This window comes from Opisthocomus hoazin, chromosome 3, assembly GCF_030867145.1.
Source record: "Opisthocomus hoazin isolate bOpiHoa1 chromosome 3, bOpiHoa1.hap1, whole genome shotgun sequence".
In the NCBI taxonomy this organism is placed as follows: Eukaryota; Metazoa; Chordata; class Aves; order Opisthocomiformes; family Opisthocomidae; genus Opisthocomus; species Opisthocomus hoazin.
In genome coordinates this window covers 12,282,400-12,310,234 of record NC_134416.1, presented here as the reverse complement: position 1 = coordinate 12,310,234, position 27,835 = coordinate 12,282,400, and the positions used below count along the sequence as shown (strand labels likewise).

Genomic DNA, 27,835 nt, shown 5'->3' with positions numbered 1-27,835 from the left:
GGGACTCGAAATCGCCTTGGGATGTTCCCCCTATGTTTAGGAGGCGAGCTTGGTGTCACCGAGCTGAGCGCTGGCTGCCAGCGGTGCCTGGTGGATGGGGCAGCGGAGGCGAATGCCCCCGGTTGCATTCTTACCCGTAATAAAGTCACTGCTGGAGCTTACTGCAGCGCATTGTGAGGTTTAACAGGGCCCTTACTGCACTTAACTCACATGGCTGGGCTGTAATGAACGTGCTGAAGTGGAAAAACAGCCCTTTCCTTCAAACAAAAAACACAGGCACAGAAGACACCCTTTGTTTTTTCAAATGAGCCATTGCACTTGGGACTCTTTAATGGTCAAAATTTAACAGGTGGAACTCCTTATTCCTCTTGCTTTCCCCCTGTATTTCTAAACTAATTAGCAATGAGTGTCTCTAACATTTTTCATGTGGCTATTAATCATCCGTGGGCTCTCCGTAGCAGGGCACGCTTTGCTTGCTGCTGTTTTTCTTCAGCTCATGTTGACTTGTTCTTGCTGCCCTTGGAGAGGAGCCGTGGACTCAGGGCACTGCTCTCTGCATTGAGGATGATGCCTTGTTTGCTCGGAGCTGGACACGTGCTCGGTGCTTCGTGTTCTCTTTGTGTGGGTGATTGAACCCTTGCTGTGTACAAGTAACGGAGTTGTTCCTCATCAAGGGATGGGGAGGATGGATGTGTTTTTCAAGTGCTGTCCCATGACTTGCAAAATCTGGATGTTCTACAGGGCTTTGCTGCCAACCTACCGCATGACCTTTCGTAAGTTATTTAGGGCAAGACTTAAACTGTTGGTGTTAGGCAATACTCATAGGCAGTCTGCAAGGAAGACCCTCCGATTTGAGGGGGAAGCAGAAGGCTGCTGAGAGCCTGGAGAGCAGTGAACTGGAGATGGAGGTAGGATCTTTGTAGCAGGCAGAGTGCTTAGCTTTAACGACCCGGCGCATTTTAAGGGCAGAGTCCAAGGAACTGGAAAGTCGACTTTTTGGGAATCTCTCCTGGGCACAAGAGTTTGAACTTCATCTGCATCCCAGACTGGGAAGCACTGAGACAGTATCTTCTCCTTACATCCACGGATGGAAGGTGCTGAGAATCCTCCATACCATGAAGAAAGATGTTTAAAACGAACATGAATCGTCTGACATCGGTTTATCAGTTGTCCCAAACCTTACAACCTGCCTAGAGAAGCCCATATGTTTATGTAGAAACACAACATGTGCAGGATGCCAGTTGCTGAGCTCTTCCGTGGTGCTCAGGTCCTGCTTCCACCCAGCTGGGCTTGAAGGCAGATGATGGGAGTGATGGGAGTAGTGGTGTATGTGGCAAGGGAGGAGAAGTATAAGGAAAAAAACAAGAAAATGACGTTGTTGCTCATTGGACAGTGAAGACCGTTGGGCTCGTCTCCCAGGAGAAGTGGGCAAAGCACATGTTGACACATCCATGGTGGAGCTGGGACAAAAAGCCCTGTGGCTGCTTCAGACTCAGCATGTTGAGGGGCTGGGTCTACGGGGAAGTCTCATTTCTCTGGTGACAGAGATGAACCTCTGTTTGCATGCTCGTATTTGATGAGTAATTGCTTCATAGAGAAAACCGTTACCTCAAGGATTTTAGGCAGATGTTCCTGCAGCAGAGAAATAGGTTTTACAGGCTTTTTGATTGTCATATAGTCATCAAAGTAGCTGAGGTTCACTGTGTAATTGGGGGCATGGGAGTTATTTTGGGGGATTCAAGTCCTCTTCCAAAATATTTTCATCAGCTGGGGGTATTGGGTCAGACTTTCTCCAGCTTCGGTTCATTGAATGGGGAGGAGGTCAGGGAACATTTCATTTCCTGACTCTCCTTGTCACTGGGAAAACACTGGAAGCAAGGACAAGGCAATTCAGATTTCATTTTCCAGGAGTTAGCAGACTGCAGCTGCGACTCCACCTGTGAGCCTGTCTGCGGACTTCCAGTTGCCTTGTGCTGACTTGTGTGCTGGGTTTTGTGGTTAGCAGCCCAAAGACACGAGATTTTAGTGGGTTGGGGTGTCATCCAGTCCGGCTGGCGACGTTGCGTCGCGGGTTGGGTAGCTTGGGTTGCGGTAAGGCTGCAAATACTGCAGAGAAGGCAATTTTTGTTGTTTTCCCTAGGGAGGAAGTTTTGATTCGAAGCAGGTTTTGTACTGAAGGTGATTTAAATGTGATCAAAGTCAGTGAAATTTTATTTAAAATAAACATACGATTCTCCTAATCAACCCTTTAAAGAGAGCATCTGGGGAAAAAGTGATTTATTTTTTTTTTTGGTACATTTAATTATTCATGTGATTTTTTTTTTCTTATATCTGATGACGTTTCCACTGTTTGAGGAGAGATAGGATTTTATTGACGCAATTAGCAAAACAAGTGATTATCACACCTGTTATTTAACCCTGTGCTGTTTGATCTATTTGCTTGCACTTTCGTGACTCCTTTGCTTGGTTGTATCACACAATGATATCACCTTCCTGTGCTGGTACAGCTAAAACAAAGCGAATAAAAAAACGCCTTTTGGCTCTCAGCTGCTCTCTGTTGTTTTTATTACGGATGAACTAGAAAGCGATGTCGGGCAAAGAGCTATCGGAGTTTCCTCGCAGTGCTTGCTGGGCATGATTTCCAGGCCTGGCAGTTGCCTGGGTTTGTGCGACAGCTTTTGTATCTTAAAATAATAAAGAAAAATCCCAGCAACTCAATTCACAGCACAATTAGTAAAATCAGAGTAAAAAAACCAAAAACCCAAAGCAACCAAAAAGCCCCCAGATTGTGATGACTTTATGTACATCAGATGCGAGAATCTTTATGACTTATTCCCCGGGTATTCTGAGCCGCTTTGCTGGGACGTGTTGATTTTCTTTGGACGTGGAGGTGGGAAGCGTGGCTCTGCCTGGTAGAAGGTCAAAGGGGGTGGTTGTGCTCCAGAGCTGCGTGTTTCTGGGATGTCGGGGTAGGATCCTGCTGATAGATTGGGCCAGACCATGGCGCGGGTGCGGTGTCCCTGATGGGGTGGTCCTGCAAGCCTGGATGGACATGTTCTGAAATCAGGGAGGCAGGTGGGCCCTTTCTGTCCTTCTCTTCTCTGCTGGAGAAAACACTTAGTTAGGTTTAGAAAGGTGGGTGGAAAAATGAAAGAGAGGAGAGGAAAACTGCCTTTTTTGCTCGGACCAAAAAAAACCCCAAACCAAAAAAACCAAACGAAAACAGAAAAAACCCCACCAAAAAAGAAGGTTTTGGGAGGATGTGTTGGTTAGGTGAGAACTGTTTTCATTTGCTGGCTTGTGGTCCTCCTCCTCTCACATCACCTGGTACCTGTGAGGCATGTGGAGGTCGTGGCCCCATGGTGCACCAAGTGGTGCTCGGTGTGACATTTATTTAAATAAACCATGCACATTTGAAGAAAAAGGAAAAAAAAATATCCAAACCTCAGGCTAAAAACTTCCAGCTGTGCAAAGGTATATCTAAAGATACGAGCTCGTATGGATTTGCATGCCTTGTCCAACGTGGGAAGAGCCTCTGTCGCTGTGGTGTAATGGCTTGTCCCTTTCTTCTCTCTGAAGGTCCCAGCTCTGCACTTCCCACCTGTCTGGAGTAACGTTTGGAGGAGCCTGGCAATGTGGTCCTTTTGGTAGCTCCCAAGGATTTTTAGGATCATGGGATAATGTATGGACCCCCAAAACCCTCTGGAGTGTGGATAAAAGCATCTGGAAGTTCCTACTGTCTTTTTACCCTGTTTTTTCTTGGGTCGCTTCGTGTCATTTGCGAAGGAAGCCTCTCTGTCCTGAGGATTATAGCAAACTGGTCACTTACTGGAATACCTGCCCTTGCGTTTCTCAAGATGAAGCCGTTGCTTTGCCTGGCAGAAGGATGCTTTTTTCTGCTCCCAGAGGTTGTGCAGTGCAGCAGCGCTCATGTCCAGCAGGTATGTAGATGCTTTTCTCATTCACTAGCCAGTTTGCTTTCCTGATGTTTAGGAATTAAATAATTTCGTTGCTAGCTTCTCCTAAAGGTAAGACCTTCCAAGGTCCTTGATACCGTACTCTGGAGGTGGCTTTTCCTCATTAGGACACAGACCCAAGTTGAGATCTAGGTTTGTGTGGAGCGGTGGGGTCAGCTTCTCCTGAAGGCTTTGATGCCCAGCCTGGGCCTCCCGTCTGAGGAGAGGGTTGGAGATGGTCATGTCTGCTGCTCCTTATTCCTCCTCCTGGATCAGCCTGAACTCTCGGGCAGCTGTCGGCTGTGTTTGCAACCTGCAGCCAGCACTGGCTGTGCGTGGATCTGCTCATTGGGCTTTGTCGTCTGGTTTCAAAGGAGATGACAGGAATATTTAATTCTTTTTTCCTCTTCTTGATAGTATTTCTGTTGAACAGTGGTGTCATTCTGAGCATGATTTATCCCATAAAAAAGGAGATGGGCTTTAAATTTTGAAAGGAAAACTAGTCCTAGTCAGTATAGACATGGGTAACTCAACGGCTGTGGTGCTAATGACCAAATTTGCATTTTTGTAGTTATTTACAATGAGTTGGATGTTTTTGTGAATGTGACAAGCTTTTTTTTTTTTTCCTTTAATACCAGAACCAAGTCATTGTGTTGGTCTCTGTGGGTGTCAGTTTGCTGGGAAAATCATTCTTTTTGGCAGTTGCGCTGATTTGGATTGAATCCGCTCATGTCTGTGGGCGAACAGGTTTTTCCTTCTAAAGGGCGGAGGAAAAGTTAGCTCTTTGAGCGTACCTTAACTTGTTTTTTTTTTACTATATAAAGAGGAGGTGCTGCAGGGAAAGGACTGAAAATGCTTTGCTGTACATTTATTCTGCATTCCCATCAGCGTTTGTGAGGCATTAAAAGCTTCGTTCTCTTGGCGTCGTCAGCGGGATTTCGCGTCAGACTGAAGGAAGGAAGTGGGGGGTGCAGAGCGTGTGCGGGGAGAAGCAAAATCGGTCGCCTCGCTCTTGAATTTGACTGCGACCCGTAGGCCAAATGGAGATGGTAGACGAAGATTGAGGATAAAAAGGTTCTTTGCTTTAAGCAGCATGAAAGGCACACGCTTGCTGTGCCTCTACCAGAGGATGGAGTTAACCGCGGGGGTTTGGTGGGTGAAAAGCAGCGTCGTTCCAGGTCGGTGGGGATGGTTGGTGGTCAGCCCCTGTGCAGCGTGGTTGCATGCCGAGATGGTACCTTCTCCAGGAGGAGCAGTACCTGGAGGCTCAGCCCAGGAGCATCTGGAAGATCCCACTCCTCGGGGAGGGCGGAGACCCCCGGTGCTGCTTGAATGGGCTTTGTGCTCTGCTGCCGAGGGGTCCCCCGGAACTGGGACGTTCAGCGTTTGACTCCCCCTCCAATGAACTGCGCTCCTGCTTTGCTCACTTGCATGTTGCAGTCTGGCTCGAATGATGTAGAAAGTAAACTGGAAAATGATTGTATTCCTTCTGGATGATGCAATGCCTCTTCTGTACAACTGAAGGTTTTCTCTGATGGCCTACAGGGAGCAGAAAGGCAATTAGAAAATCTGTATTCTGCAGCTGACTCCTCCAGTGACTCCATCTGTGCCTCTGGTGAAGTCACCAAATAATTGTATTTGTTTGCTTGGGTCCACCTGTGAAAGGTGGTAACATTATGTGTAGGGGTATTCAGGTTTTTTCTTCTCCCCTAGCTTTTTGTCCTTCAGCACAGAGAAACGATTTACTAAACCCAAATAAAAGTTGCTGAGATTCACCTGGGCTCACCAAGCCAAACTCCACTCTTGTTTAGATCTGCTGCAAAGTGCTGGTTTGCACCTGCAGCGATGCCCCTGGCTGGGATTTCCAATAGCTTGGGCATCCCGGGATCCTACTGTCCTCCTGGCCCTGCTGGGACTGCTGCTGGTGGAGCTGGAGGGGAGGCATGGCCACACTGTGCAGGATCTGTCCCCGGGTGAGCAGACCAGTGGGTACCACCGCAGAGCAGCCCTGGTTGAGGGCTTTGCTGAGACCCTTTTGATCCTGTGCACTGAATTAAGACGCTGCTAAAAATCCAGGGTTTGGCTGTGTCTTTGGCTCGGGTCTCAGTAATTCAGTCGGAGAGAAGAGTTTTCCTTCCTTAACCTGAATTAACTTTCACGGGTGGGCAAGCCCCACTGTGTGGGTTAGCCAGGAAAGCTGTTCAGCCCATGTTTGTCTCTCAGGAATACAGAACAGAGCTTTCCCATCACTGAAATTCCTGGTGTTCTATCGACTAGCTCCTGACAACTTCTAAGGCACCTAAGAAAGAAGGATCACTGGCAGTGTGAGCTTTTTATCTACAATTAAAGCAAACACTGTTGATAGCTAAAGTCCTTTTGTTTGCGGCCAGCTGTTTGATAGAGACGTTGCAAACCAGATCTCCACTTGTTCCTGTAAGATGTGAAAAGGTCCTCTGTCAGCAGTGCATTGTGGTGGAATGAGCTTTATCTTTCATATGTAACTAGGAGCTTGGGATTTCCTCCTTGCAGGCAAAGAAAAACCTGATTAGATCCTTGAACACCTCTAGAAGACTTGGAGCATGTGTGCAAAACGTGTTTATTGGTCTCCTCCTAGCCCTTGTTGCTCAACCTTTTAGGAAGAGCATCTCTGTTATTTGATGGGAGGGAGTTCCTTGGGTTTCCTCTTGTTTAGAGAGCCAGGAGAGGTGCAATCACCGCTCATACACAGATTTCTTCATGGCTCTGGAGTATGAGAAGAGGCATTGGCTACAGTTCTGGAGTACAAGCAGTGCTCAAAGTCCCTCCAGGAAATGGGGTATCAGTTGCTCTGCTCCAGTGGTGCAGTCGCTTTGGTGCTTTGGAAATGGCCAGTTGGGGTCTGAACAAAACCTGCCCGTTACCTGGGTGACCTCGAGCAGCCCCAGTGGTGCTTCCCCTCGGCATTGCATGGGTCTGTGCTGACACCGAGCAAGGAGAAAAGCCGTGGTAGATGGACCCCGAATCTTGCGTTCTGCATTGCCCCTTGCAGAGGGAGTCGGACAGGGCTTTGCAGGTACCCGGTACCTGGGGGCGGCCCAAGAATGAGAGCTTGGCAAAGAACGATGTTTCGGTTGCAAATTTACAGCTGTCTTTTACGGGGAAGAAAAATCATCTTGGGTTTTGTTCAGAGCCGGTCTCACCCCGCACAGACGTGGGGCGGCTTCAAAGGGAGTGTGACTTAAGGGCTTTCCCCTCGGTCCGCGTGAGCATCTGGGCTGGGGGGCAACCGGGGGCATCCTTGGGTGCTAGTTAAAAGATGAACTCCATCAGCATTTAAAGTGCTTGCTGGTGGAATAGCAAAGCCTTTCAGTCAGGGTGCAGAGCGCTGGGTCAAAAGGTCCTTTAGGGAGTAGATCTATGGACAAATGCGTGTTATTAATTAAAAAAAAAAATACAAAAAGCTCGAGTTTGGCTGCTTGTGAGGGTAATGTATTTGGGTGTGTGTTTCAAAAGCACGTCACTGATTATAAAAATCACGATGGGCTAAGTCGATATTACTGATGGCTGGATGACAGCGAAAAGCCGCCCTGGCGCATTGCAGGGATGCTCTCGGCATGACTAACCCCTCGCACTCTCACCCCAGAGGATTTTTTTAGTGCCCGGCACAGACAAGCACTGAAATTGCAGGTTTGCAGAAGTTTTCAAATCTCTCCCCAGCTGGCAGCAAATAAAGGAATTGCAAGTATTTATTGGTTTAAGGGGGGGGGGAAGAAAATAACCTCAAGGCTATAAAATAATTTTGACAATGAAGCTTTTTTTAGGAAGTCTTACTTTCCTCATGGTTTTGTGAGTCAAATGTATTGAAGCCTGGCAAAGGAAGAGGATTTAATCTACAGATGCTGTCTCTTGCTTGGTTTCCTGCTTCTAAAATTACTCCCAATTCGCTGGAATTGGGGCTGATGCCAGTTTCAGCTTTCAGTCTGTGGGCAACCTACCTTACCACTTCAGCAGCCCGGATTTGCAAGGGTTGGAGGCAGCAAATGCGAGGAATTGCTTTTAAAGTTTCTTTTCTTGGCTGCCCAATATCTATTTGCCACTTCAAAAATATTTACAGCCGAATCTTTGGATTTGCTTCTTCCTCTGCCCTGGAAAAGTGCTGAAGCCGGTGATGCTGATATTTTGCCTTGGTCTTTCTTTCCCTGTCCTGCTTGGGGGGTTTGGAGGAGAGCGTGCCCCGGGCCAGGGATGCTGATGGACCTGCGCTCATCCTGCTGCTGGTGACCCCAGGTCTGCGGGTCGGAGAACGCTGGCTTTCACTCGCTGGGCAGCAGTGAGAGCCAACCCAAGCGAAGCAAATTAATCATGGATTTCAGTCCTTAGGCTGTGCTAGACCTTCGCCCCGCTTTGCAGCTCCTTAGGTCTGCTCCTCTCTTGCGGCGCTTGCTGACAGCATCTCGGTCTGTGCCGTTCGTGCCCAGGCTTCGTGCCCTTGGGGATACACAAGGCTGTAGTTCAATTTATTTCTCTTGCTATAAGTAGACAAGTATTTATGTATTTTTAAAGGTCTGGAATAATCCTGCTGGTATGTGTTGAATGGTCCTCTATCGCTTGGAGATGTTGCTTGGCGCTTTATGTTGACTAAAGCATCACAGTCATTACTTTCCGAGTAAAGATCTTTCTTCACGTGTGATCTTAACTATCTGCTGACTTACTGTGCTGCTGCGGGTTGCAGAGAAGTGGGGAGCTATCGCCAGGCGTGTCGCTGGCAAAGCCGGCAGGGCGAGAGTGTCTGCTCGGCTCCCGAATCCTTTGCATTGCTTTGAGGGGCTCTGCAGAGCCGAAGGTGTCGACAGGCTGTTTTCTTGGGCTCCCATCTGCTGAGCAGCATTATGCGGATTAATATTGAGGAACTTGTAGTGAAATTTGCCTCATGCCACGAAAATGTAAAGCCTCTGAAGCTGGCTGGCATCCCAAGGCTGCGAGGGGCCCTTGGAGGGGCCGTTCAGTGGAGGTGGCAGGATTTGCACCGTCCCAGAGCTGTGAACGGGACATGATCTGAAGAGTTTGTAATTAAGTTTTAATCATCTCCAAACTGGTCTGGTTGCTGATTTTGGGCAGCAGACAAAAAACACTCGCCAGGAGCGGCTGCCACGGGGCCAGCCTGCTGCCGAGGGAGGGCATCTCCCCAGTCTTCTGCTCCTACGGCGTGGAGCCCAGTTCAGAAACACAGAACACTGTTTTGGGCAATTTTTTGTTCTGGGGGTGTTTCTTGGGCTGGAAGCAAATCTTGCACCCATGTTTCAGGTTTTTTTTCCCTGGCAATGTTTTGGGGATCCTGTGGTTTTGGAGGAAACCACCGTTGCATCGCCTCCCTTTTACCTCTGCCGTGCCAAGGCCAGGAGGTTGAATTAGAGACCCGAGGCTCCAGCAGCAAAAAGGGGGACCTGAGCAAAAAAACCCCCTGTATATATGTATGTAAAAAAATACCTTTTCTATAGGTTATTGTGTAAGGTGGGGGACGAGGCACAGACGCACCCCAGCCCTGGTGCCTCTAGAAGGTGGACCCTTGCCCACCGTCCAGGTGAGAGGTCCGACTCCAGCCCGGGCTTGCCACCCCCGTTCTCCTGGCCAAGGGGGAAAGCGGGGGGTGTTCACCGGGGTGCTGAGCGGTACTGGGACCCCCACGCTACCCCGACTCCCTGGGGGCTGTCGCTGCCTTTGGGCTCGGCCATGCCCGCAGCGTGGATGTGCCCTCCCGCCGGGTGACAGCATCCTTGGGGCAGATGGACACGGGCATGCCATCGCCCTCCCCGCTGGCACCATCGCGCCGTTTTCATCGGGCTTTCTGCAGGGAGCAGCTCTTTCTGCTGGGGTCCCGGTGCAGTTTTGTCCTTGGCTGCATTTACATCAGCATCAGGTGGTTTTTGTTTGACCTTTGCCCTGCTTAAAAAATAAATACTGAGGTACTAGGAAGAGACGTAATCTCCCAGATAAGCATTTTTTCCCCCTGTTCTTCTGTAATTCGCGGGGGAGCTGGCTTACCCTGCCCAGGGATGACTGAGGAGGAAATTCTTTTTTGCTTAGGATAATACTGAGAGTTCACTGGAATTTTTTTTATCATGGCTTTATCATTTCCTCCCTTGGAATTCCTAACTCTCACTGTGCGAGGCAGGAAAAAAAATAGTGGTGACTGCGAGTTATGGAATTTGCCTCCTGTTGAAAAGATGCTGAACAGCTAAATGGTGCTGTCGGGTCTGCTGTGGTTTGCAGGGGGATTTGCTCCGTATCCAGGTATATAAACAGGCTGGGAAAGAATCAGGGATTTTCGAGCAGCTACTGTCTTTCAAATGTGGGGTTTTTTTTTAATGTTGAAGTAAATTAATGCTCATATCTCTTGAATATGGGTGAGTGTAAGCCCACTCATTGTACAGATGGGGAGGAGGTTTGGATTTATCGCAGGTCTCTGAGAGATGGCAGGGTCAAGGTCAAGTTTATGTGTGAAGAGTTTCTGGTTCAGCTTGTTCATCTCCATACCTCTCTTCTTTTATAGAGGGGATCTGGTTGTGTGTCTCTCGAGAACATAGATGGAGTTTGGCCAGATGGGCACCTTTGCGAGACTGTGTTTTTCAGCTCAGTGCGTGTTTATTCTCGCAGTGTTTGCTTCCCGGCGGCGTTACGAGGATTGCACTGTCGATCCTGCTCCGAAGGCTTGACAGGGCTGCTGAAAAGCTTTGGCACTGCAAAGCGTTGTTTACTTGTGAAAGTATTATTATGCTTTGAATATCTATTATTCATCTCATGTGCTAAAAGTGACAGTATATCATAAAATTGCTCTTAGATTTCAGAGCTCTGAGGAAAAGCTGTTTTTTGTCCCTGACTCCCTGTGACAGTGCTGGAAAGCGCTTTACCCTTTGTATCTCTGTAGTCCTCTTTTATGAATTGTGAGTGATGGCAGGAAAGTATAAAAGAGCGCAGAGGAGCTGGTTTTGATGTTCATAAAAGGCTTTGATAAAAGATGCAGCACATAGACTTCATATTATTTCCTATTTTTAACTTCTTAAGAGCATAAAGCGCTCAGATCCAATATTTATGTAAAAGGGGAAAAGGAGGGGGCTGTATTTCTTCTTTTTTTTTCTTCCTTTTTTTCTTTTTTAGGACCAGGTGAATTAAAATAGAAAAGTCCTTCTTTTCCTTGCCCCAGTAAAATTTTGTTTTGCTCCGGGAAGCATCTATGCCTGTCTGCCATGAAGCGTCGGTAAAGCCAACCCCGTGGCATTAATGGTGTGGGTGATGCTGGAGACCAGCTGCGGTTTCAAAGTCTCTGGGGTCGTAGGCTTGGGCCTTCAGCCTCCCGGTTACGGCTGGCTCCGGCGGACCCACCAGCCGTGGTGATGTGCGTGGCGAGGCATGCGCTTCCGACAACAGGACTCTTCCCCAAGACCTGGGGAAGTAAAACATGGGAAAGCCAGGGCAGCTCCTCTCCTTTCTCTAACAGTCCGATTACGCTAAAGGCATTTCTAATAAGTAGCTTTGCTTGCTCCGTAGAGATGAGAGGCTGTGTGCCGGCTGGGTAATTGGGATGAAAGCGCTTGTCGTTATTTCCAGCCTTCTCCATGTTGCAGCCATCTCTTTGATCTCCTCCGTCGGCACGGCGTGGTTGCAGTGGGCCTGTGTGCTCGTGCATATTCATGTGCATGTACATATGAGCACATCCATAGAACTTCATTCGGCGCTTTCCTGTGTGCGTGAGCACACCCGGGTGGAAAACACGTCTGAGGAGGAGGACGGGTAGTGCCTGCACGCGTGGCACCGGCACGGACCTGTGCACCGTTGGGTTCTGCATCCGTGCAAGGGCCTTCATGCTGGATATTGAGGCTCCTAATGATGGCAGCGTGCAAGCCTGACCTTGAGATCCACCTGATGGTCATCCTCTTGCTCAACATTTCATTTTCTGTTTTACTGGGGAGAAATGCCTTAAACGCCCTGTGTAGGGAGAGAGTGGGTCCTGTCATTCCCCAGAGAACCCCAGGGCAAGAGCAGCGTTGCTGAGTCCTGACTTGCCGCAGCACTGAGAAAGCGTTTATTTTGGTGGGATGAGCACAGCAATAGCTGTTGGTGGTGGTTTTGAGTTCCTCAGCAACGTGCGCTCATCCAAGGGGCCATTCGAATCAGGTGCTGGGTTTGAAGTAGCTGAACATGGGTGAAGCCGTCCCAGCCTCTCACCCAGCTGAGGTGAACAAGCGCCTTCTGCTCAGTTCCTCAGGCTGGAACTTTTATGTGAAAACATAAAAACGAAGGGAATTACCAGCCTTGGGTGGTCATTGGAAGGTGCTGAGAAGTGTGTTTGCTTGGGTGGTGTCTCCCTGCCTCTGCTGTTCCCCTGGGAGCTTGCAAAGCTGAACGCTGAACATCTACAGGGTGAGATACTTCATCAAGGTGTGCCAGCACGGTATCCTGTCCGCAAAATAGCCTCGCCTCTCGTGTGCACCTTTGTGGTGGTGAGTCCCCAGTTCTACCGCGAATGGAGGACTCCCAGGAGTGTTTAACTCACGTGACTTTCTGGGATGAATATATGGAAATCACTGTGTCTAAAGCATAGTCCAATTTTTTTCTTGGCTCACCCATAAAGCTGCGTACAAACCACATGCAAGAAGGTGCCGTCATCCTCTCCTGCGTGACTTGTTGGACTGAGCTAGCTTCTAGCACAACTGTGTCGGCACATACAGCTTCTGACAGATTGTCCAGTTAGCCTAAAAGTTTGGGTATCCTCAATTATTCTCTAAGGTATGGGAGGACTTTGTTGTGCCATTGGAGTGGACACTATGGTAAATTGGCAAAGCTATGGCTGAATCCAGGAGAGACAGAAGGGACAGGTCAGGGTAGGACTTGTTGAGCTGGAGTGACACCGTGCCGTGCCCTGCTTGCAGCAGGTTGCTTGCATGGGCTCAGAGGTGTTTGCACCCTGCCTTGGTGCTCAGGTGCTTCAGCTGCATTTCCAGAATCGATGCGAGTCGGGGCAGAGCGAGCTCCGGAGCCCATCGGGGGCTCCCCAAAACCTGGGGCTCTGTGGCGCTGAGCAGATCTGTGCCAGAGCGTCGGATGAAACGTGGCCCTTGGCTGATGGGAGCCCCAGTTTCTTGTCCTTTGAAAGGAGCTGGGAAAGGAGCCCCAAAACAACTGCTGGAGAAAGTGTCCAGATGAAAGGTCTGGTAAGCATCAGGGTCTCCTCCGCCGTGTTTTCAGGCTCTTCTGTAATCAGCTGTCATTTCGGGATCTGGGCATATTGGACCTCAGCGAATATGGATTGAAACTTAAACAAGCAGTGACTCTTCTATAAATATTTAGCTCACACTGTTTAGGAGCTGCTGGGAGGAGGAGACAAAGTAGATCTGAAGTTCATGACTGTCTAAAAAAGCTATCGGAGGATGGCACTCGATCACCGGATCGGCTGGTACATAGGTTTTGAATAGCTATCATCTCTACTCTTTCTTTTTTCCTGAAGAAAAGGATGTATTCAAGCATCCTTTGCAGAGACATGAGGTTGCACTCTTCCCAGGTTTACACGGCTGCACTGGGGATTCGAATCAATGCAAAGGTCGTCTTCAGCTTGGCTGGTTGAGCTGAGAGGAGCCATGGTATGGGGTAAATGGATGATCACAGAATCACAGACTGGTAGGGGTTGGAAGGGACCTCTGTGGGTCATCTAGTCCAACCCCCTGCCGAAGCAGGGTCACCTGCAGCAGGCTGCACAGGACTTTGTCCAGGTGGGTCTTGAATATCTCCAGAGAAGGAGACTCCACAGCCTCCCTGGGCAGCCTGTTCCAGTGCTCTGTCACCCTCAGAGGGAAGAAGCTTGAACTTCCTATGCTTCAGTTTGTGCTCATTGCCCCTTGTCCTGTCGCTGGGCACCACTGAAAAGAGTCTGGCCTCATCCTCCTGACACCCACGCTTAAGATATTTATAAGCATTTATAAGGTCCCCTCTCAGCCTTCTCTTCTTCAGGCTAAACAAGCCCAGCTCCCTCAGCCTTTCCTTGCAGGAGAGATACTCCGGTCCCCTCATCATCCTCGTGGCCCTCTGATGGACTCTCTCCAGTATGATGTTCCCTGGCCCTGTGCATCTTTCTTTGCAAATCCGGGCCGGTCATCTGAAGTATGTACATCTGCATGGAAGAGGGGTTGTGTCTCTGAGTGTGTACTTTTGTCTGGCCACCTCAATACCAGGACAGCGTCTTGCACTCGGGCTGGCCGCTGATGAAGGAGCTGGGGTCCGCAGTGGGGCCTGTGTAGACAACGCTAAATCTTGGGTTGTCACATTGTTCCTGCTCTTGAAAAAGCCTTGATAGCGAGGTAGATCTATCCTTGTCAGCCTCTTTTGCCTCTTAAATATGAAGATAATATCCTTTTTTTACCTTGCAGAGCTCTTGCAAGAATGGGAAAGAATGAAACGTGCTGATAAGAAATGGTATCAGTGGCCGAGATGAGCAGAGGCACATGTGCTTTGAATAAGCAGGGAACTTCACTGCACACAAGAGTCTGGGATTATTGATTAAAAAAGAAAAAAAAAAGATCAATCATCAATTATTTGCCTTCTCTCTCTGCTTGCTCTTCTAATGCAGAGTACTTGCAGTTGGACTAGATGATGTTTGTAGGTCCCTTCCAACTGAACTGTTCTACCCTACCCTACCCTACCCTACCCTACCCTACCCTACCCTACCCTACCCTACCCTACCCTACCCTACCCTGCTGATATAACAATAAACCTGAAATATTTGGCATACCCTGTGAGATGCTGTGCAAGTGCTTGCACCACCCCTGCCCCTGGTTGCAGCATCCTGGGGCTCTGTGTGCCGGGATGCTTGATGTGCTCTGTCCCCATGGTCAACTGCTTTCCCTGGAAGATTAATGGTAGAGCAGAAAATGTCAGGGAAGGATCCGTCAGAAAAAGGTAAAATCCTTGTTTTCCAGCTCATTGAAACCACTTTTGGGGTATGAGAGAAAATGTTGGTGTTTGAGTTGGATGCGGTGGCAGGCTTGATGGTTTTTCTCTTTCAATAGTTTCTTTTAGTGCCCTTCTTAATTTAAAAGGAGGGGTTTAAATTATTGATGTTTTACCTCTGAAGCGGAGGGATTCCACAGCCTTTGGCAAGTCTCTGCTAAAGCATCTAACATAGAAAAGAGCCTCATGGTTTTTCCCAACATGGTCTTTGACAGAAGCCCCTCCTGGTGTCTATGAGAAGCACTAAATCTGCGGAGGTGGACAAAGAGCTTGATTTATGTAGAAGGTAATTTTCTCCAGTGCTGTTCGGCCAGAAAACATAAAGATGATAATGATTTTTATTTTTTTGGCGTAGCCTTTGCAGACCCCTGCATTTCTGACTGTTGCTGAAGCAACACTCTGCCGCGGGTGAGTGCCAGCGCTCGGTCCGAGACGCTTGGGTGCGAGGGGTGGGTGCCCTTACCTGGTCACTGTGGCCCCGGTCCCTGCAGCATCCTGGAGGTGTGAGGCAGCTGAGGCTTCAGACATCGATCCTCACCAAAGGTGCAGCTAGAGCTCAAGCCTCCGGCTAGATTTATGACACATTTGCCCACTGAACTTCCCCATTCACTATGGTTAGTTGTCCTGATTTTGTACCAAATCTCCTTCTTGCTGCTTGAACTGAAGAATAAAGTATTATAACTTTGGCTCGGGGCAGCTGTCCAAGGGATATATTGGGATACACTTGGCCTTTGAAAAGAAGGACTTCAGTCTCCAGCCCTGTCGGTCCCTCTGGCTCCTGGAAGTTTTCCTTCCAAATGGTTACCTCAAACCTCAGAGAAGAAGTTTGTGTTTTTTCAGAGCTATGATTAATACCGTTTTTACGCTTCGTTGCAAAATGCCGCACAATGAAGGAGACCAGCAGGGTGGTGGTTTATGGGGGGGAGGGAGAGAAAAAATCATCAAACCAACGCTTTCAGACTCTGCTTGGAAGAGTGATGTGTGTGTGTGCTATATAATCTGCTGCAAACTGTGGGGCTGCGTTCCTATTAAAAGGAATGGGAAAAAAAAGGCTTAAACCTCATCTATGGAAAGAATGTCAGAAATAGTTGAGAAGTTGAATAATTATGGTCTTTTTGCACCGGGTCAGTGAAAGCTAAGTTTAACGTGCAGGATTGCAGTGCAGCCCGTTGTTGCAATTACAGAATCACAGAGTGGTCGAAGCTGGAAGGGACTTGGGGAGGTCACCTCGTCCAACCTCCCAGCTCAGGCAGGGCTACCTACAGCCAGTTGCCCCGGACTGTGTCCAGAAGGCTTTGGAATGTCTCCAAGGATGGAGACTTCACAACCTCCCTGGGCAACCTGTGCTGGGGCTTGGTCACTCTGACAGTAAAATGAGGCATAGCACATTGTATTTCAGCGAGGCAGTCACAGATTCCTGCTCGTTCCCGGCGCAGCTTGGAAGGTTTTGGGGCAGCGCGTGTGCTTTTGGGTCGGAGGTGGCTTGAGTGGGTGGGGGACGTGGGGCTCTGCAGCTGAACCCTGTGGCTGGGGCTCGGCAGTGCTTGGCTGGGGCTCGAGAGCTGGTGGGGCTTGGCACAAGGTGCCAAAAATGGTCTCGGGTGTGCAAGAAGGGCTGCTACATGGTGGCGGGGGGTTCGAGAGCTTGTGGTCCCGCGGGTTTGGTTTTGAGGCTGTACCAGTAGCTGAGCCCCCAGCTCGCTCCGCTGGCTGCTTCTTCCCTGCCCTTGACACCGAGTGTCTACTCCCAGTCGGCGAGTCACTTTGCTGCAGCCACCTGGGACTCGCGTATCAGCACAAAAAGAGGCTAATTCCACCTTGGAAGTGCTCAGCATCTGTGGAGCTGCAGTGTCAGGTGCTTCCCCAGAAAGCTCTGTTTTGGTGGACAAAAGGAGGCCGAGGAGTTTGCTGCGGCTGCGCGCCCGGCGTGTCCCCAGCCTGGGGACGCAGAGGATGCTAGCGCAGTGCGAGGTCGCCTGGACTCCCGTGGGGACGTTGGGCTCAGCACAGCTTTGCTTGCTGGTGGCTTCGTGTGCATCCCTCACACATGGGAAGCAACAGCAAAGCCTGAGACTACGCACAGGACCTGGTTCCTCCGCTTGGTTTCTAGAGTTCCTCCTGCCCTTCCTGTGTGGAAAACAGGAGCCCTTGTTTGTTGTCATGGGTGTGTTTTTTTTTTCTCTAAGCCACTTTCTTCTTATGCTGTTTCGCTTGCTCTAAGCGGTGGGAGTGGCAGGAACGAGATGGTGGCTCCCAGCTCCTGCTGCCCACAGACGCGTCCCATCAGCGCATTCAGCCCTCGTGTCAGTGACAGGAGTGTTCTCTCATTAAAAATAGACCACAGACAATGCCTTTTCCCGAGGACTGTGATTTATCATTTAATAACAAGTGGTTACTCATTTCCTTTGGAAAATTTTCTGGAAGTGTTATTTTGCTTTCTCCCCTTGCTTCCTTTTTTTTAAATTTCCTTCAAAGCCCTGCATTACCCTCCAGAGCCACTGCGTCTGTGACAAGAAGTGTTCCCTTTTCAAGTGGAAATCATTTTTATGATTTAAAGGTTATGAAATAACAAGTCTTAACTCTTTGGGTGTGAGCTCTTTGTTGTAAGCTCCTGCAGCCCTGAAGGCCTACCTGAGCCAAGGGAAACAGCAACGGAGAGGCAGCTAGGTAGGTGAGAGTTGAAGAAAAACGGTGATGCTGATCCTGAATGTGGAATGGATGATCTGCTTGATCTGGCTTAAAGAAAGTTTCAGGTAACTGCAGAACTCGTATCGTTAGGGGTTGCCAGCTGTTAACTGTGATACCTCCTGGAGTAGCAAGTTCTCCTGGAGCAAGGAGAGCTTGCAGAACTACTGGGCAAACTCACACCAAGTCTGATATTTGAGTGGCTACCAGAAACAGTGCTGAAAGCTGTTGAGTAGTTCTTGAGGAAATCCCAACAGCTCAATAGACAAATTTGGGAAATGTGCTGAAGATGAAATCATCATAAGTGGGTACTTAAGAAGCTGGAAGAAATGGTTTGCTGTAGGATCAGGAAGGTGTTTTGGGGGTCAGTAGCAGATTGGATGGTAGACGGCAGAGGATCCGGAAGATGAAATGCAACTACAGACATTGCAGGTACTTTAGGTGATAGCATCTTCACTTACAATTGTTCTAATGACCTGCAGGGGTGGTTGGAAGACACAAGAAATAAATTCAGTAGAGACAAGTGCAGAGAAGTGCCCCTGGAAATCGGATGCGCGTACCCAAAATGAGCAGCAACAGGTTAACTGCAGAAAGGGAGCCGGGAGCGGCGGGGAATCACAAACTGACTGTGAATCAGCAGTGGGATGCTGCTGCAAGAAAGGCAGATCTCGAACAGCCTGCAGAAGAATGCAACGGTAATAATTCCGTATCTCGGTTGTCGTGTAAAGCCTTGCTTGAAATGCAGCATCCAGTCTCAGCCTCTCAGTTGTTAATATGAAAGCAGGCGGCTTGGGAAGATGAAGCTTCTGTTTGGCAAACTGTACTTATGAGGAGTAGCTGGAAGATTTGGATGTGTTAAACCGAGGAAAAAAGCAACCCACAGGTGTCAGGCCATGGTTTGCTGGGATGGTGTCTTCAGCAGTAATTTTGGAGCCAGGTATCTCTGCCCTCGTGGTGCTGGCTGTCCTGCGGCTCATCCTGTGGTCGGTTGTGTAGCCACGACTTTTATGTCTGCACTGTGAGCTGGGACAAGGAACTTTTGTTTGGCTAGAAAAAGCTGAAGAAGTGTCCCCAAACTTACTGCAAAGTATTGCTACGCAGTTTTGCCCAGACAGCAGATGGCATGCGGGAGGAAGGAAGGAGAGCAGGGAGAGGAGAGGTGATTGAGCACCTGGTAGAGTTGAAGCTTGAAGGGAGCGTAGCAGATTTGAGACATCCGGGAAGGTGGTGTGAGGAGTGATGTCTCTCTGTGTCAGAGGACAGGACTCAAGGAAAATTGTGTACAGGGAGGTGCTTCTCTGGATGCTGTCTTCCAGTGCATCATCTCCGTCGCGCCTGGTAGCAGCGGGGTAGGCTGGCATTTCTCAAAGCGTAGGTTCCAGCTCCTGGTGGTGGTGATGAAGGAGAATGAGTGATGCTGGAGCTGGCCCAAGAAGCATTAGAAACTGCTTTGTTAGCGGCGCAGCAGCCCTTCCCGGATGGTGGGGCGAGCGGTGCTCGTCGCTGGGAGCTGCAGCCGAGTTCTGCTTCCTTCTTGGCAGAGCTGTGCTGGTGTTGCCTTGGAGAGCGGCGTGAAGATAAAGAAGCCAAGAGAGGGTTCGGGGCTGGGTGGCTGTCTGAAGTCCCTTCTGGCCCAGCATTTCTGGAGTCCGTACATCCACATTTTAGCATGGCTGCAGCCTCCGTCAGTCCTGCCGAGGCCGAGTGTCCCAACACCTCCTGCTGTTCTGAATCCAAATTTCCAACATTACTCCATTGCACTTGGTTTTTCGGCTCTTGGGAGTAGTTTGGTTGACCACAAATTGGTCACTCTGTGCTGTGATGCAAACTGATGATTTCCTCCCCTGCGGATGCTAAACCAAATACCCTGCCGGTGATGTCCCTCGGCTGGTGTTTGCGGCCGGTGGGAATGCTCTGGAGCCACGCAAGCCCAGGTGATTCAAGCTGATACTGATGATTAAATGCTAAATGCCTGGCCTGTTCTGCCTTCCCGGCTGTACCCCCCAGGGAAAAGAAGGGTTTTACTGCAAGAAGAAAGGATATTCTGGCGTTGGTTGGTTGATAATAGGAACGCGTAGCATCAAAGCTGAGACAGTGTGTGCTGGGTTTTGAAATCACAGGAGGGTATAAAAGTGCCTTGAAGAGGAAGATCATAGGCAGGCGGACCTACTGGGTACTGCCTGGTCTTTTGCTGTAGGCTGCAGAGCTCTGCGGTTTGCAGGGTTCCCTTGCCTTGCTGCATCCTGCACAGCGCAGAGCACAGCGCCTGTGCTGCTGCCTTAGAGGCTGTAGATGTGAGACGTGCTAGGAAGACTGAGGCTTCAGTTCTTGCTATGTTGATGCTAAAATTCACCTAAAAAAATTCTAAGTGCTTGCTTGTGACAAGTGTGACATGCTGGCGCTGAATCTGACTTGTGTTGATCCAGGCTGCTTAAAAAATTAAAGAAGTGTGGTAATTTGTCTTAAAAAAGGTACAGAGAAAGTGGAGAAGAAAACAAGCAATTTGCTGTTCGTTACCTTTTCGAGGCTAGCAGGCTGGGTCTTACACTGGGGAGAAATCAAATCCACAGGCACCACGTAGCATCCAAAGGAGTGACCACCGAATGTGATCTGCTGGACGACGAGCTTGTGGCAGGGCTGCCGACAGCGGAGCTGCAGAGCTCTGCAGCACGGTCAGTCAAGTTGTAGTGGCCTTGGGGACGTGTCTTTGGGCATGCGGAAAACCCATCTTCTGCAAAAGGCGGCGGGTGGTTTGGGCAATGCTGAAGGTCTTTATTTTCTCAGATGCTCAGAGAAGACTGGGGAAGCCTCGAGCACGGGGGGTGAGCTTTTTTCTTCTGTGGCCGCTTCCAAGTTTGCACTTGTGGAGCACGCAGCATAATGTCTCTGGGCTTGCTGTGTCTCTTGGTTTGCTTCTGCTTGCTTTCCTTCAGCCGCTCGCTTCCCCAGGCGCCTGATGGATTTTGGACTAGGATCGCCTTCTGCTCCTTTTCCCACCTGTTACCTTCCTCAGGGCTCTGTTCCCTCCCAGAAATGCGAGCGAAGGAGGATAAGCAGAGGTGTGGGAAAGCCCTGTTTCCCTCACCGGAGGGCACCGAGCCCAGTTCTGAGGAGGTGATGGGTGGCTGGAGGGGAGCGCGCTGCCTTCAGATGCGGGGCAGAGTTACTTTCGACGTGCTCTTTGCTAGCATCACCCTTGCCCTGCATGAGACTAGCAGGAGCTGTGAGGCTTCTGGGTTGGGTTGGGTCATTGCCTGTGCCTGGCCAGCACGGGAAGGAGAATCACTTCTTGCAGAGCTACAGCGACCGAATCCTCCGGCAAACCTCACTGCCTGTGTGCAGCCGGCCGGGGCCCCTCGGGGCAGCACCGGCCCTGGCCCCGCGCTGAACCTTGCCCTGCCTGATGCACCGTCACGGCTGCAAGTCCGGCTCCAGGCGCTCACGTGGGGACCTCGCTCGGGGATGTCTCTGGAGGACGGGGTCGCGATGCCCTGGCGCACTGCCGTGCCTGTGCTAGTGAGTTCCTGGGGTAGTCCTGATGGCCACGTCTCCTGAGATCTCTGGTCATACGCAGCCCTTTTGCCCCGCTCTTGCAAGTGTCGGGGTTGTCGCTGGCCCCTCTCACCTGCTGGTGAGTTTTGGCTGCTGTCTGTTGCTCCCTATGTTTTGGCTTCCTCCTCCTGTAGATTTGCACCCCATACTCATCGTTATCAGCATGTTTTAGCAGGGCTCCTGCTGGTGTGTGTGCTCGTCCTCTCTCTGCTTGGGCTTGATACAAAGCTGCATGGAAGAGTTGGCTCACGCTTGGTCCAGGTGAGACCCCGCATCTGCATCTGTCCTTCTACCCACCTACATCTAATGGGCGGTGGAGCTGGGTGTGAGTGTGTCCCGGGTTTTCCTCTCACATCGCCCTCCGTGTGCGCTGCAGATGGAGAAGAGCCGTTATGGTTTCGCCGCCGGCCAGCCCCAGACCGATGGCAGTAGTGGTGATGGGGCACGTGAGCGAGAGGAAGCAGCTGTGCTTGGAGCCACCACAGCCGAGGAACCCTTGAGCTCATCAGGAGAAACTGGTGGTGAAAGCAGCATTTTGTGCTTGGATATGGGGGCCTCGTGTTGACTGATAGAAGGTTTGCTTGGCTGTGGTCCAGGCTACGTGTTTCATGGCCCCCATTAGCGGGTACCAGGTAGGTTTCCCCCCATCCAGGCAGGGAAGCTGCTCCTTTGGGGACAGCATCCATCCTGTTTGGCCACCATCTGTCTTGCCTCTGCCTGCCTGCTGCAAAAATTGTTCCCAGAGGCTGACCTGGGGCTGTAGGGCTGGCAGGAGGAGGAGGATGCAGGACTCCGGGGTGGGACTGTGCTGGTACCCACCAGCAGATGTTTAGTGACTTTGTTCTTTCCTCAGTGCCTTTGTCCCAGGGCTGTTGATGCTGCAGGGCATGCTGAGCAGGTGGATACCAAACAGCATTTGTACCCAAGTGGATCATCCATCCTCTGGTCCTTTCTCCTGTGAAAGCATCTCTGGGGTGGGTTCAGGGCCTCGCCTGGGTGGTACCGGCGTGGGGCATCCCTGCTGCGGAGAGCTCTGTGCCGTCATCCCGGGATGGACGCTTGTACGTGCAGGCCTGCCGCGGCTTTCCTTTTGCCTGCTCATTTCCCAGCACGCTCGCTTGGGATGAGCCATCAGTGTGCTGAAAGCGGGGAGTCTCTGCCAGCGACCACCAAACGGTGATGGACTGGGCACTGCTCTCCACCCTGGCTCCCTCTCCCTACTGCTGTCCCCATTTTTCTCCTCGCCTCCCTCCAGCTCCGCGGCTGGGGGCTGCCGGTGACCATCCCCGCGGTGAAGCCTTGCCCCGGCACCTTCCTCCGCTCTCCCACCCTGCTTTTCCTCCCTCTCCGGCTGCCGGGCTGCTCTAATCGGCTTTGGCCCCTGTCCCAGGAACACCCTCTCAACACACACAAACCAGGAAGGCTAAAATAACACTCTGAAAGTGTTAAATAAATAGCAATCGGGCTCTGCTAAATGGGAAACACGGCTTAACTTGTTAAAAAAAGGTTTTCTTGTCCTCCCTCGGATGGGGGATTCAGCCGGCCGTGTGTGTATGTGTGTGTGAAGCGTTTCTTGCTTGTAAACTGCGTGGCGTGGCCCCAAGTGGGCAGAGAGGGGTTATGCGACTCCGAGTTACTAAACACTTACAGTAAAAGTGGAGTCATTCTGAATCTCAGCCAGAGAGCTGCAGGGGTTTTTAAATTTTTTTTCTTTTTTTACTTTTTTCCCTTCTCTCTCGGCAGGATGCTGCTGCGTCACTTGCATTCTTCACCCCGGCCGCCTTGTTGGGAAGGCAGAAATCCTCTGAGCCCGGCGGTAACTCTTTCCAGGCTGCCAGCAGCGGTCCAGGCGCTTCCCTCCCGCTCCGTTCCCTCTCCGAGAGCTTTGTGTGCTGGGCAAGTGCATCGCCTTCTCCCTCCGCAGAGGAGCAGCTGCCTGCGCGGGCAGAGGTGCCCGTCCTCTCAAAACCTGAAAACCACTCGTTTCTCTTGTGCCTTTTGAGATCTCGAGCAAAAAGAGACGAGCAGTTGTTGTCGTGCGAGAGAGTAGGGATGGGAAGCTCTGGAGAAGTGTTTGGAAAACACCCAGAGAAAACAGCTGCCAGCAAAGGCTTTGCGGAGTGGGAGCGGGGATTGACTTGCGTACCGAAACGCGTGTGTCGGGGTGAGAAGTGCATTTCTGGGGAAGGTCACGGGGAACTGGCCAATTCCTGCTTTTTATTCTTTCTGTCATCTCTCAGAAGATGCTTCTCTGCCCGCTTTCCTCTCCAGCTGGGTTTGGTGCACGTTGCCCCGCCGCCCACGTGAGAATACGTTGCCGGATCTTTCCCAGGCAGCTCCGCAGGTATCCTGAGGCTTGACTTGTTGGGAAGCAAGATGCTCTCTGAGATTGTGCTGGCAATCGCCTCTTTTAAGCTCCAAAAGGCGCCCCGCTCCATTATTTTAGCGAGGGAGGGATGCAGCCGTGGCTGTGGCGGGTTGCTGCCGGCAGCGGGGCTCTGTGCCGGGGAAGGCTGGGCGGGCGTGTGAGCGGCGAAGCGTCCGCACCCTGCAGAGCCGTGCACCGAGGGTCGGGTTCTGCTGCTCTTTGCAAGTAGGATGAAAGAGTAACAGCGAGAGGGTTTCTTTTCAGGTCGTTAATTGTACATTCAGCTCTCCCCTGTTTCTGAGGAGGAGTGGTTTCCGTGCCGGCTCCGTGGAGGTGCCGGGGCTCCATAGTGCAGGCGTGAGCTGCAGTCCTGACCGGGTACCAGGGCATCCACACTGTCTGTGCAGAGCCGCAGGGATCCAGCTTTTTGATTTTTTGGGGTTACAGCTTCCCTCAGCCGTGGTGAGGGTGCATGGACGGCGCCTGGGCTCACCTTTCTCCATCACTTCTCGCTGAGCGCAGCGTGTTGGGCCAGTGATGCAGGAGATGCATCGCTACGCCGGGACCTGCTGCTTGTTCAGGCTCCTCTCCGTTGGTTTTTTTTATGCATGGGTTATCCACTGTTCTGAGTAGTAGAAAACTTGTCTGTGTTTTGGGAAACAGTTGTTTCTTATTAACTAGCTGAATGGGGAAAAAAATAACCCTTACTCTCTGTAGTGGGAATTACGTGAGCCAAAATTGTGCATTTCCTTCTTCAGCTTGCCAAAGCTGTTCATGTAAGGATGAGTTGTGGGTCAGAGAGGGACTTTGCCATTCTGCCACGCTGGCTGCAGGGGCAGGCTGTCTGTCTGGCTGTCTGGATGCATGATGAGAGCAGAGGAAAGCTGCAGTTGTGGCCTGAGCGGGCATACCCAAAATTAACTCCGAAAGCAAAGGAAGGAGTTGTCTGAATACAACCTGCAAGCCTTTCATTCTTTGTGACAGTGGTGCCTTCAGCCTGGTCATCTCGAGCATCAGTGTTGCTGCAGTGATGGAGGCAGCTGATTGTATATGGAAAGAGGAAGGTTGGATAGAAGGTTTAATAATCTCTCTTAGAAGTTTTAATTTTCCTCTTTTCATCCCAGACTGTAAGTGCAGAGCTTCCTCCCCGTAGAAAGGGTCTTTTTATGTTGGTGTGCCTTTCAGATTGGGTAGAATCATGTTTCTTCAATATATAAAACGAATCTGGCAGCCTGGTGTTGTACTTCAGCCTCCCAAAGAGACATGCAAGCATAAAGCAAGAAGATTCACTGCACACTAAAATGCTCCACTTATTAAAAAAAAAATACAATAAAATCCTCTGTGAACATCCTGTTACAACTTTGCAGTAAAACTCACTGGGTCAGTAAACGGTGGATCTCCTGTTCCCATGGAGAAAGGCAGTTACAGACTTAAGAGCTTTCTGTGGGAAAGGGGGGGGGTGGGAAATATATCAAAAAAATCCGCTCTTGGTCTTGCAAACAAAGGTTGCCTTGGATTGCAGCCACATGTTGCAGTTCAGCTGATCTCGCTCATGCCAAAAGGAGAAAGATTTCTAGTACTTGCCTGAACCCCACTGAACTGGTTTAGGGAATTAATTAAGAGAAAATTGTTCACTTTTTTTTTTCTCCTAGATTTTTCTTAGACCAAATTGCTCTGCATTGGCTCACCAGGCCAGGGGAGCCAAGGGGAGCTGGGGCAGGACCACCTCCTGGATGGTATGTGGCCACTGGGTGAATTTAACTGCGATTTAAAATTGCACCATTGACAAACATCTCTGGCTTTTCCCTGCTGAGGGTGAAGGAGTCCCTCAGGTACCCAACTCTGGGATGCCACTGAGCTTTGTGATCATACCCGGTGGCCGAGTTGCATCAATAATATTGGGGCAGAAGCACCAGAAAGAACATTTGGGAGTTAACTGCAACCCCCAGGCACATCACACATGAACTGATAAGCTGGTTTTGCTGGAAATCTCACTGTGCGTGTGTCTGTATTAAGTAAATACCGTTGGCCAGGTCAAGCTCCTTCCCTTGGGTGGACCCCTCTGTCCACGCTGGGGAGAGATGTCCAGGACCCTCATGTGGCTGGACATCATGTGAAGTTACACAAAATCCACGGCTTTGGCTTCACAGAGTCGGTATTCAGGCAGGTATGTGCATGCATTGTATGTGGCTTTTTGGGGCAAAGCCAGCGAAAAGGGTTGAGCTTTCCTCTCGGGCGGTTTTCTCAGGTCTTAGGGCTTGCTTCTGATCCGTGTAAAGAGTATCAGGTCCCTGGGTTTCAGAGGGTGCTTTCTCTGAGGGGTACAGTCTCAGCAGGGCCAGGTATTGAAATGCTTTCCAGGGTTTTGTCACTTTGCCCGTATGTGTGCTGGGTCTGGCTCGGTCCGGAGAGCTGCCAGGCTCGCAGTCCACTGGACCACCATCGCCCAGCTCAAGCCAGGCTCTTGCCTCTGTGATACCCCAAGTGTCTTTAATTACTGGGGGAGAAAAGCCAAGTTCTCGTAAATCCCCCAGACCTGTTCATTTTGAGTGGGCTGGTGGTTGTTTTCCTTTTTTTTTTTTAAACTGAAACATTATCGATTAGGGCTGCCGAATTAAAAACAAGGGGTGAAAATAATATACTTTTTTTTGTTAATTTTACAGTGAAAAAGCATATCTCTGTTTCTGGGTGAGGCAGCATGAAATACTTGCCACTTCCCAAGTTTGCTGTGCTCCCTGGTGGCATCGTACGCTTCGTTCACAGCACCCCGCGCCGGAGATGAAAAGCTTTCGTGCGCGCTCCCTTCGGGGCAATGTGGCTTTCTCCTCAAAAACCTCCGTTCTAGTGACTGGTTTTAGAAATGCCTAAAAAATGAGGCTTGTACCTTATCTCTTGGGAGATCGTTGATGGATCCATTTCTCAGAAAGATATTTTATTCAGTCGTTTAATGCCATGCCACTCCCTTCATTCAGATGCCTGGAGTCTTTTATCACGTCTCCTCTTACTCATTGCTTAGCCAAGTTGGGCATATTTAGTTCTTTTAATCTTTCCTTGTAACTCAACTGTCTTTAATCATCCTTCTTGATGTCAGAGCGTTTGATGCCCACTTCTACGGAAAACAAGCCCAGTTTGTTTTTTGGTGTGCATGTGAATTGCTTGGGAAAGGTCCCAGGAAAGCAGCCGTAGCTCCATGGCCGGTTGCCCGGGCTCATGCCTGGATTCCTCAAAAGCTCCCATGTCTTGGTGTGGGCACTGGGGAGGATTTCTGGCTCACCTTGTACGCCATCGGTCTTGGCACCCTCTGGGATTAATTAATGTGTTTATTTGTTGGGTGTGGGGAGCAACACCCCCCAAGATGTTTCATGGGTTGAGTTTGCAGGCGCAGATTTCTCCAGGCATCTGCAGGAGGGCGCTGGTGCTGGTGGTGTTTATGGAGAATGGGCCCAGAATGGTTACCGTAACCTGCGTTTCCTTCCCGTACCCGTCAGCCACAAGAGCGAGATAGGGGTTTAATTTGCTTCTGCGATCTCAAAAGCAGAGCCTGATGGTCAGATGGTTGTAGATGCCCGTGCTGCAGGTTAGGGCAATGTTTCTAGGTGCTGCCAGGGCTGGTGGTCCCCTCTTGCTGCTGGTATTGATGCTGTCTTTCCTGAGTAGTTTTGCACCCGAAAATAGTCATTCACAGCTTCGTAAATCAGTTTCAATGTAGGGATTGCTGCTAGCTGTTAACAAGCAGAGCACTGCATCCCTCTAGGGCAGGGTCTTCAGACTTGGCTGTCTGAAGTTGAGGGCCTCTGTTCCTGCATGGAGGTGTCCTGAATTCCCTCTGCGTGCCTCCTGGAAACCTGTTATTTCAGTGGGAGCTGTTTCTCTGCTTCAGAAAGCCCGACTCAATCATTTTCTTAAAATAGCCAAGCTTGGATTCTGACTTGAAGGGGTTAAGGCATCAGATCTCCAGGTTTGCTGGGTCTGGGCCATTGCCATGCAAGCTTGGGATGGCATCCCTGACGTGGACTTTGAATTACAGAGCGCTTGGCCGGGAGTTAAAGGAGGCCAAAAGCCTGCGTATCCCTCCTCCACCTCCTGTTCTGTGGGAATGCCTCTCATACTCTCCCAAATTTAGCAGTGCAAGCGTGGCTGGGTTAAGTAGGCTGAGTGATGAGGGTGTTCTGATGGTAATAAAGGTCCCCTTACCCTGCTCTGCCTCCAGCTCAGACTGTCAGAGAGGCTGTGTGATATACAGCTGTGTGATATACGGCTGCCTCAACAAGAGATCCCGTGGCCTGAGAGGGAAGAG

At 50.3% G+C, this 27,835-nt stretch overlaps 1 protein-coding gene across 12 annotated transcripts in view; it reads left to right on the top strand.

The window, feature by feature from the left end:
* LOC142360815 (uncharacterized) overlaps positions 1-27,835 on the top strand; it is a 173,040-nt gene that overhangs the window by 38,420 nt on the left and 106,785 nt on the right. For 8 of the 12 annotated variants that reach the window (XM_075415561.1, XM_075415562.1, XM_075415559.1 and 5 more), the window contains exons 2-3: positions 3,580-3,941; positions 22,914-23,514. In XM_075415561.1, the coding sequence (XP_075271676.1) occupies positions 3,681-3,941; positions 22,914-23,477 (825 nt within the window). In that variant the 5' untranslated portion in view covers positions 3,580-3,680 and the 3' untranslated portion in view covers positions 23,478-23,514. Of the gene's footprint in view, positions 1-3,579; positions 3,942-22,913; positions 23,515-25,190; positions 25,275-27,835 lie in introns of those variants that run through there. The other 4 variants (XM_075415565.1, XM_075415567.1, XM_075415564.1 and 1 more) reach the window with 3 other exon arrangements.